The 10,828-nt window shown below is 43.1% G+C and overlaps 1 protein-coding gene across 5 annotated transcripts in view; it reads right to left on the bottom strand.

Annotated features, from left to right (window-relative positions):
- Positions 1-10,828, bottom strand: part of LOC133376705 (rac GTPase-activating protein 1-like) — a 31,845-nt gene that overhangs the window by 2,193 nt on the left and 18,824 nt on the right. For all 5 annotated transcript variants that reach the window (XM_061609347.1, XM_061609351.1, XM_061609348.1 and 2 more), the window contains exons 10-16: positions 9,885-10,040; positions 9,629-9,724; positions 6,392-6,593; positions 5,764-5,869; positions 4,827-4,959; positions 358-469; positions 106-220 (exon numbers count right to left, since the gene is read on the bottom strand). In XM_061609347.1, the coding sequence (XP_061465331.1) occupies positions 106-220; positions 358-469; positions 4,827-4,959; positions 5,764-5,869; positions 6,392-6,593; positions 9,629-9,724; positions 9,885-10,040 (920 nt within the window). The remainder of the gene's footprint in view (positions 1-105; positions 221-357; positions 470-4,826; positions 4,960-5,763; positions 5,870-6,391; positions 6,594-9,628; positions 9,725-9,884; positions 10,041-10,828) is intronic.

Raw genomic sequence — 10,828 nt, 5'->3', positions numbered from 1 at the left:
CCGCATTCAGCCCATGGGCAATCAGTTCCCAACCCCTGCAATACCCCTATCCCGCACTTTGCATCCCAATGTTGTGCCAGCTCCTCCCCTTATTGCATCACTTACAAGGGTGGGAAGGCGGTCCCAATGCAGTCACGTAGCTTATTAGGAAGGCAGCCACTTCTTGGGCTCACCTGGATGGTGTTGGCTTCAGGGGGAGCGAGAGGACAGAAGAGCTGCTCTGTGGATGGAGGGTCAGAGGAGAGAATTAGGTCCAGTTTCCCCACACCTGTCCTTTGGAGGATAACCAAAACTAAGTAATGATGGGACCCTCCCCCCTATTTCTTCCTCCCTAAACCACCTACATTTTAAACTCACCTTGCTCATTCACTGCGTTGGGCTGCTGCACCGATGGCACCAGGTTTTCCTGCTCCTCTTCCACAAAACGTCTCCAGAATGAAAGGGGCAATGCTAAGAGGTGGGCAACCACCTGTGGGGGAAGGAATCATGTTAGCTTTTATCTACCTCCTTCCACAGGACTCCTTCCCTGCCCCCCTTGCATTAGCCGTTTCCTGCTCGTGTTCCAGAGATGTGCGTGTCTGCCTGTCTCTTTCTGCACGGGTTCAGTTCAGAACACTTGTAAGATTTCTTGGCAATATGGGAGAGATGAGAGTTTGCAAGAACACAAGCTTGGAAGAAAAGTTAGTCAACGCTCTCACAAGCCAAGATTTGAAACAAAGCATTCAGAATCCTCCTCTGGCCTCTGCTGCTTGAGATGCAAGAGCTTTGGTCAAGCAGCATCCAACTGAGCTCTGTTTTCTAATACCACTTTCAGGTTCTTTTTCTCACTGCAGCTCTGTTGCTGCTCCGATTAAATGTTACGGAAGATGAAAGCCACTAGTTCATAGCAAGGGCTTGTATCTCCCCTGGCAACACATTGCCTTGAACAGATACAGGAGATATACTTTTATCTCACACACTAAGGGTTAAGCAAAGTTGTTTCTAGGGACTTTGTTTTATTTCCCCCAGCCCTTGCTTACAAACTGCCCTGGCCAAAAGAAAGCCTCAGCCCTTCTGTTGTTGTTATGTGCCCTCAAGTTGATTACGACTTATGGCGACCCTATGAATCAGCAACCTCCAAGAGCAGCTGTCGTGAACCACCCTGTTCAGATCTTGTAAGTTCAGGCCTGTGGCTTCCTTTATGGAATCAATCCATCTCTTGTTTGGCCTTCCTCTTTTTCTACTCCCTTCTGTTTTTCCCAGCATTACGGTCTTTTCTAGTGAATCATGTCTTCTCATTATGTGTCCAAAGTATGATAGCCTGTTCCATCATTTTAGCTTCTAGTGACAGTTCTGGTTAATTTGTTCTAACACCCAATTATTTGTCTTTTTCGCAGTCCATGGTATGTGCAAAGCTCTCCTCCAACACCACATTTCAAATGAGTTGATTTTTCTCATCCACTTTTTTCACTGTCCAACTTTCACATGCATACATAGAGATCGGAAATACCATGGTCTGAATGATCCTGACTTTGATGTTCAGTGATACATCTTTGCATTTGAGGACCTTTTCTAGTTCTCTCACAGCTGCCCTACCCAGTCCTAGTCTTCTTCTGATTTCTTGACTATTGTCTCCTTTTTGGTTAATGACTGTGCCGAGGTATTGATAATCCTTGACAAGTTCAATGTCCTCATTGTCAACTTTAAAATTACATAAATCTTCTGTTGTCATTACTCTAGTCTTTTTGACGTTCAGCTGCAATCCAGCTTTTGTGCTTCCCTCTTTAACTTTCATCAGCATTCATTTCAAATCATTACTGGTTTCTGCTAAGAGTATGGTATTGTCTGCATATCTTAAATTATTGATGTTTCTCCCTCCAGTTTCCACACCTCCTTCATCTTGGTCCAATTCCACTTTCTATATGATATGTTCTGCGTACAGATTAAACAAATAGGGTGATCAAATACACCCGTCTCACACCCTTTCCGATGGGGAACCAATCGGTTTCTCCATATTCTGTCCTTACAGTAGTCTTTTGTCCAGAGTACAGGTTGCGCATCAGGACAATCAGATGCTGTGGCACCCCTATTTCTTTTAAAGCATTCCATAGTTTTTCATGATCTACACAGTCAAAGGCTTTGCTGTAGTCTATAAAGCACAGGGTGATTTTCTTCTGAAATTCCTTGCTCCGTTCCATTATCTAACGTATGTTTGCGATATGATCTCTGGTGCCTCTTCCCTTTCTAAATCCAGCTTGGACGTCTGGCATTTCTCGCTCCATATACGGTAAGAGCCTTTCTTGTAGAATCTTGAGCATTACTTTACTTGCATGGGATATTAAGGCAATAGTTCGGTAATTACTGCATTCTCTGGGATCCCCTTTCTTTGGAAGTGGGATATATATTGAACACTTCCAGTCTGTGGGCCATTGTTTAGTTTTCCATATTTCTTGACAATTTTTTGTCAAAATTTGGACAGATTCAGTCTCAGTAGCTTGTAGCAACTCTATTGGTATGCCATCTATTCGTGGTGATTTGTTTCTTCCAAGAATTTTAAGAGCAGCTTTCACCTCACATTCTAAAATTTCTGGTTCTTCATCATATGGTTCCTCCATGAATGAATCTGTCATCCTGTCATCTCTTTTATAGAGTTCTTCAGTGTATTGCTTCCATCTTCCTTTTATTTCATTTTGGTCAGTCAGTGCGTTCCCCTGTTGATTATTCAACATCTTTACTCGTGGTTTAAATTTCCCTTTCATTTCTCTAATCTTTTGGAATAGGGCTCTTGTTCTTTCCATTTTGTTGTCCTTTTCTATTTCTATACAATAACTATTGTAATAGTTTTCTTTGTCCCTACGTACTAGTCGTTGTATAGTTGCATTTAGGGTTCTGACCATGTTTCTATCTCCTTTTACTTTTGCTTTCCTTCTCTCTTTAACCATTTTAAGAGTTCAGTCATCCATTGAGGTCTTTCTCTCTTTTTAACTAGAGGTATTGTCTTTTTGCATTCTTCCCTGATAATGTCCCTGGCTTCAGTCCATAGTTCTTCTGGTTCTCTAACAACTAAGTTTAAAGGCTCAAGCCTGTTCCTTGTTTGATCTTTATATTCTTCTGGGATGTTATTTAAATTGTATTTTGGCATTATGAGTGCTTTGTTGTTGTTCTTTAGCTTTACTCTGATTTTCGATACGATCAGTTCATGATCTGTACCGCAGTCTGCTCCTGGTCTTGTTTTTGCAGAAAGTATGGAACTTCTCCATCTTCTGTTTCCAATTATATAATCAATTTGATTCCTATATTGACCATCTGGTGATGTCCACGTGTACAGTCATCTTTTTGGTTGCTCAAAAAATGTGTTGGCAAGAAACAAATCATTGGCTTCACAGAATTCAATAAGTCTTTCTCCTGCTTCATTTCTGTCACCTAAGCCCCATTTCCCCACAATTCCTAGTTCTTCTCTGTTCTCTGCTTTTGCATTCCAGTCCCCTATGATTATCATCATATCTTGTTTTGGTGTGTGATCAATTTCCTCCTGTACTTCTGCGTAAAATCTCTCCAGTTCTTCTTCTTCTGCATTTGATGTTGGAGCGTAGACTTGGATGATGGCTATGTTAATAGGTTTCCCGTTTAATCTCATTGATATCACTTGCTCAGACCTTGCGTTGTAGCTCTTAATTGCTTTTGCTACATCACTTCTCACTATTAAAGCAACCCCGTTTCTTCTTGATTTCTCATTTCCTGCATAAAATATTTTGTAGTTGCCTGATTGAAAATGTCCCACTCCAATCCATTTTAATTCACTCACGCCAAGTATTGTAATGTTGATATGCTCATTTCTTGCTTGACAATTTCTAACTTTCCCTTGTTCATGCTTCTCACATTCCATGTTCCTATTGTGTGCGTCGTACAACTCCGGACTCTCCTTTCGTAACTGTATCTGCTTGTATTCACCCTTTGCCAACCTGCTTGTTCTCTATGACAGCAAGGCCAAGAGTCAGGCATGTGTTAAAATAGAATTAATTTATGAAACCGATGGAACAAATATAAACAAGATTACTTAATATGATGATTCTGAAAGCATATGATTACAGTACAATGTTCACTAGTCTCCTATATGTTTTGCTTGGTTAATTCTTTTCAGAGAATAATGTTAGAATCCTACCTAAACAACCCTCCTAACCACCACCCTCAATAATTCAACCCTCCCTCCCTCAAGGGCTTAGCCCTATCTAACTGACAACTCTCACACACCAATCAACACATCACTCCCATTCTCTCAGCCAATCAAAACACAGCAATCCTCAACATTCTAACTCACTAGCTTCCCACTCCTCCCTCTCTCCATACCACACATACTCTAATAAAAACCCAGTCCAAAACATTGCCTGTTTAAGTCCTTATAACAGCTCATATACAATGAAACATCACAGGGCTCACTTGCAGAATTTTGTACTGGGCTAAAATAAGTATTCCTTAGAATCTCAGGTGTTCTCTTTTTTAAAAAAAAGAGCAAGTTTCTAGTCCTTAATGGACAAATATATTGTTTAAAATGTGTGTAAAATGCTTGATGAACTCTTGGAAGCAAGCAGGATTTCCCATGGTCAGGACTTTGTTCCTGCCTCTCTCACAACTAGGAGATGCATTCCTCCAAAGCTCAGGGAAACTTCCCACATCCCATTAAGGCACCAAAAGGCATACCAGTGCAACAAAATGGATTACTCCTGAGTTCCTAACTATTTTCTTTGATGCACAGACTGAACATTGCATGGCCATCCCTGCAGCCCCACAGAGGGTCAGAAGAAATTAAAGATGGTACACATCCAATAAATACATGTTGCATCTGTTACCAGGCATTGGCGTGGTGTGTCTTCCATTATGGTGCATGGGGAAGGGCTTGGAATATTGTGCCCAACTAGTGTCGGTCCAAAGATACGTGCCAGGTTATGCCGGTCCATTCGACATTCAGAGCTCTGCATGACCCTAAGGATGGAGAGATGGATCCATGGAGTCAATAGACAGGTGCTACAGCAGAAACCTCTTGACCCAAAGGCTGCTGCACATAGCCCAGCTATACTTGTAACAGTCAGGGCACCCCAACACTTGGGTGATGGGCATCACTTCAGGGCCAGAAACCATGGTTCATGCAGGCCACACAATCGGATGGAGCAACCAAGTCCACATACAAGACAATTTTTGATCTCAGGGTTAGAACCCCCCATTAGCAGAAAATTCATCCCTCCTGAGATGCAACAGATAGCCACGATTTTTGTTTCTTTTAAGTGAGAAGTACATAATTTGCTACAGCAGAAGTGTCCCAAATATCAAAATAGATTTCTGAACAGTTATTGTGAATCCATCAATGAAAAAAGTGATATCTTGCTTCAAGGTTGAGCCTTTTGTGCAAGAGGGGAAACTATTCACAATAACCATCAAGTGGATAAGTCAGCACTTGCAACAAGGACTGATGATGAAGCAATAGCCAGATACCCTGTACAAGAGCAAGCTGAAATTAACAAGAGAAAGACATTCATCTTTATACAACGAAATGAGATAGTACAAAAAAACAGCCCTTAACCTTTAAATGAGGATACAAATTAACAACAATGCAAAAGTTTTAACATTAATTGTGAATGTGTCTGTTACTCCAAAGAAAAAAAGTGTCCGGAATATGCAGTGTGACATTTTGCTAAGGCAGAAATATCCACCAAGATGGGGAAAGGTTTTGCGCATTTGAGGGTTCAAGGTATCCTCCCTTCAAGCCTAAATCTGTGCTCATCCACTCACCTATGGAGATGCAGCATGAGAAAAGCCAGTGTGTCCCTATTGGCCAGAGGCAGCTTCATCACAACATGGCAGAGCGCAATCTGGCGGGCAGATTCATCAGGAATTTCTGGTGGTGAGGGATGGTGAGAGAAAATACAATACGAGTCCTCAGAATCTTCAAGGCCACCCACAGAAGCCAGCATTCAGCCAGCAAAACCCTAGCTGTCTTGTAAAAGTAATTTTAATAACTTGTGCTTGAGCTAATTTCCCCCTCCCATTCTTTTTTCCTTGTCTTCTTAGATTGCGAGTCTCAGGACAGGGACCATCTTATTTTTATAAGCCATTCTGAGAGCCTTTTTCACTAAAGGGGGGATATAAATGCTGTAATATATATAATGAACCCCGCAAACCTAAAGTCTGCCTACTCTTCTCTTAAGACTTACACTAATGTTTACCATTTTCCCATTTTACACAAAATTAAAGAAGATCTCCCTAAGAAACCCTGCACTGAAGTCACTCAGCCTCCTGTTTATACCCAGCAATCTCAGGTTCTTCTTGCAACTATGACCAGGAGTACCAGGAAGGCTTCCCTCAGCTATTACCACCCAAAAGCAGGTTCTTTTTCCTCTAGAGCCTCGTCTCAACTCACCTGCAGCATGCAGGAAGGCAGGGTGTAGGGCAAAAGTCACTAATGGTTCCTTCAGGCTCCTCAGGAAGTCCTTGAGGACCCCACAGATCACATTGACGTCTGTCACTTGGTCCAGCGAGGGAAGTGCTCCTCGGGCACAAAGCAGTTTGCGCTTCCATTCTCGCACAAGGTGCTCTGTACCTGGCACTCTGTATAGCCCAGCCTGCAGGTGAGAAGCAAGACAAGAGGAACCGTCAGTCACACAAAAGAAATATGACACAGCCACTAAGTGCAACCCCAGCCAGCATGTTAGGCCTGGAATCATTAAGACGCGTCGGAATGCTATGAACAGGATGACCATCAAGCGCAATCCCTGCAGCGAGGGAGGGCCAGGGCATCCATCTACAGACCAACCTACATTAAATTCAAGCCCACAGTGTGTGTGGCAAACAGAGGAAGTGCCCTGCAGAATAGATCTTATTTGCTCTGAAAGTTGCTTGCTTACATTTATAATAGAGAGAGAGAGAGCGCTTTTTTTTTTGGTAAAAAATGAGGTGCCAGTACTCATATACAAAATGGCTCCAATGTGTAGCAAAAAGGAGGTGCAAGTACTCCATACTGGTGACTACAGTCACAAAAGCGTGTATGTGTGTTTTAACACCAGAGATGATATGTAGGGCAAGAGGTGGTTTTTCAGATATTTAGGGCCTAAGCTGTTTAGGGCTTTATTAAAGTGAGCACCTTGAAATGGGGTTACAAACAAACTAGCAACCAGTGCAGCTATTTTAAAACAGAGGTTATGTGAATTTTTAAATGGAACCCCAATCAGTAATCTGGCTGCTGCATTTTGGACGAGTTGAAGTTTCCGAATACGTCTCATTGTGTGATTTTGGGCCAAACCCAATTTTCCAGCCTAGCCTACCTCACTCAGTTGTCACGAAGATAAAATATAGATTGGGAGATCATATATTGCTCCCTGAGTTCCTTTGGAAGAAGGGTATGATAAAAATAAGGTCAGCAATCTGACATGAGGGGAAATACATATTGCCCCCAACTTTAAAAATACCTACAAGTTAAAATAGTCCTTTCAGCCCTACACAAACAAGGGATGTATACTGCAACTACCATCTACATCAGAGGATGCACTGACTAGAAGGAAGCAGAATCATCTCAAGTAATGGAGCATTTTAGCATAGAGCAGGGATGGGGAACCTGTGGCTCTCCAGATTTTCATGGTCTCCCAACTCCCACCAGCCCAAACCAGTATGGCCAACTGTCAGGGAGTTGTAGTCCAGCATCATCTGGAGGACCACAAGCTCCCCATTGCTGTGATATTTTCATAATCCATTGCAAAGCATCAAATAAATATAAAATAGAGTAAGTCTCCCATTCCAAAAGCTGTGGCCATCATGATAGGACACATAATAACAACATACAAAATTAAAGAGAAAAATAAACTAGCAGTGAATAGTCACCAAAATATCGAGAATTATTCAATGGCTTGCCAAGTCAAGAAGGTTTTGCAGCTTTCTAAAGCCTCACTGGTCAACAAAAGCAGGGATTTCCAGAGCCTGGGGCTACCATAATAAAGGCCCTACTCCTAGCTTCTACCATCCTAATTACACATAGGGAAAGAACTGTAAGCAGGACCCACTGGCTAGATCTCAGTTGATGTGTGGGCTAAGGGGGAGGGAGGGAGAGAGGCACAGACAGACAGACAGTCACTCTATCAGGGTACAAGAGACTTAAAAATCAGGAGTTGCCAACACAGTTCCCATGGGTGCCAGTGTGCCCACCAGTACCTCCTATGGTGCCTGCAAAGGTAAATATCCCCTTGTGAGAGAATGAACTCTGAACAGCAGGTTAAAATCTGTGAAATACATCTTAAATCAGTACTGTGGATTCAAAATAACTGACCATATTGGTAATATATGTCACAATGAGTAGTTCTTGCCAATAGATTGCCAAGTGGTGTGGTGTAGGTAGGAACGGAGGGCCCCCAATCCGCATACTGTATACAGCACCCAGGAAATTATGGTGGCACCTGTGTCCTATGTTAAAACATCCCCTTAAACATGGTCACATTTCATTGAATGCCAGGACTGGACACCCTCTCTTTCTTCTGTTCTGAGAAAAGGAAATGTACGAAGAGCTTCTCCCTGTGGGTAAGCATGGTAGTGGCTGATGTAGGTGCTTTCCCCCCATTGATAGAGGGGTGGGGGCACATGCCTGCAGTATTTTGTGGTCCTTTCTCTTTTTCTACTTTTTCTAGATGTGATAGCCATTTCATGTTATGCCTCTCCCCCTCAGCAGCCATTTTGTGACTGACACCCACAGCACTCTCTCATCGTTCCAAATGTGCCCACTGGCACAGAAAAGTTGGCAGCCTCTGTCCTAGATTGTGTAGGACATGAGACATGAAAGCCAGTACCTTGAATTGGGCCTGGAAGAATAGAGACAACTACTGTAGCCAACAGTCACCGGGTAGTTTCCAAGCACATCTCCCAGCACCAGTAAGAAAGCCAGTAGAAAGAGAGGAAGAGAGTCCCAGGCCGAGAGAGATGTCAAAGCGGGCAATACTGACACAGGATGACAAGCGAGAAAATTTAGGACATGCAGAGTGCAAAGCATGAGGAGGCACATAAGGAGAATCACAGGAGAAAGGTAAGAAGGAGAAAGATTATGAAGAGCTTGAAGAGGGTGATAGAAAATGGGGGAGGGGAGGAGAGAAGGTAGCCAGTAAAGAGAAATATGCATATTAAAAATACATTAGAAAAACAAACTGACAAGCAGAGATGAAAAATCAAAGTAAAGGGAAGAAGCTCAGAAATCAGAAAAATCATGTGAACAAAATGCAGCAGCTCTACCTGAAAAGTATCATTTAGGAAGAGGCCACACAGAGGATCTAAACAACAACATTACTATAACTAATTATATACAGAGAACAAGGCCCACAGCATGGTGCTGCTTGTAAGGCAGGCCTGGAAATAAAACTGTCACAGCCTGGGGCTGACTCAGCAGTTCCTGGTATGGCAAGCCTGGAGGGCCAATACACTACACTACCCCCCCCACTACAAGCACAGGGAGTGGGGCGAAAAGAAAAGAAAAATATCACAGGAAAGTGCACTTACAGAATCTGAAGGGTCTATGAGCGCAAAGGGCAAACTATTACAAGCTTTAAAAGCGTAGCTGCTTTTAAAAAAAGCATTCTGATGAGTCTTTCACTCTTAAGACCCATCCACCCACCATTCTACTCACCTCATGCAGGCCACGACTTTCTAGTTGATTCACACATTGGATCACTAGGGGGGGTACCAGAGGGGGCGTGGAGGGTACAAAATCAGCCAGAACGCCCTATGGAAGAGGACAGACAGTGGAATGTGAGCGAAATCCCTGAGCCGCACCTGCCATACACAAGTTATCTCAGCCACCAAAATCGCTTTTGCCCCAGACAAAGCCACCAACTATTCAAATAAAATCCAGCAGGTTCCCATCCCCAGGGAACTGTCCTCACCTCTCTCACTCTGGAGTGGGCACTTGGCCTGCATACAGATGGGCAGCGTTCCTTGCACTCAGGATGCACTAGAAGCTGGCAGGGTCGACATTTAAGCACCATCTTCCCAAAGCGCAGGCGGGATTTGCAAATGGCACACGACTCCAGACTGATAATCTTTTGGCCAAGGAAGAGGGAGAACAAGAAGAGGAGATGAACACAGGAGATATCAAGAAGACGACAACGACAACTTGGTTCCTATTGCGTGTCCATTTGTACAACATCCATCTCAGCAACTAGCCTGAGTTTGTCCCATGGAGCTGTTGCCTGCCCCCTTATTTGTTGCATTTATATACGGCCTTTCTGCCAAGGCAATTTACAATTTTAAAATATTAAAATAAAAAGTAAAGTTGGCCCAGGGGCTGGCAAGGATGGGGGTAAAGGTTCAGTCTAACCAGAGCAGCCCCCAATGTTGTCTCTGTCCCCCTCCTCTGTACTCTTCTTCCTTCCCACAGGGCAGATGGTCAGCTCCCTCCAGACTGGTGGCTTGTTTGTTTTTTGGGCAGAAGAATTCTGCAACATGTAATTGACAGAATAATAATGCATTAGTGGTGGATGTGTACTGGACCGTCCACATATTATTCCGCTTTGTTAGTTATTCTGAGATGCTTCCCAAATGTTATTGTATGATTGTCACCTGGACATCCTTTTGGGCAACAAAAGGAGGAACCCCTCCCCCCACCAAACATTTCCAGTATAAAAAATTACAGGATTTCAACAGGAATTTCTGAGACATGCACTGATTGGAAACAAAGCAGTATGTCCGCCCTGAAACTTTTGCAGGTGCTCAGAGTATTAAAGCAGGATCACATATAATTGTTCTGATGCCATCATGAGCGTAAATCAACATGAACACATACTGAAAAAGACATCTGCAGCTGCCGAGGCAGTATCTGCTAGCCCTG

The sequence above is a fragment of the Rhineura floridana genome, chromosome 2 (assembly GCF_030035675.1).
Source record: "Rhineura floridana isolate rRhiFlo1 chromosome 2, rRhiFlo1.hap2, whole genome shotgun sequence".
Taxonomy (NCBI): Eukaryota; Metazoa; Chordata; class Lepidosauria; order Squamata; family Rhineuridae; genus Rhineura; species Rhineura floridana.
Note: the sequence above shows the minus strand (reverse complement) of the source record. Positions and strands in the feature narration are given on the sequence as shown.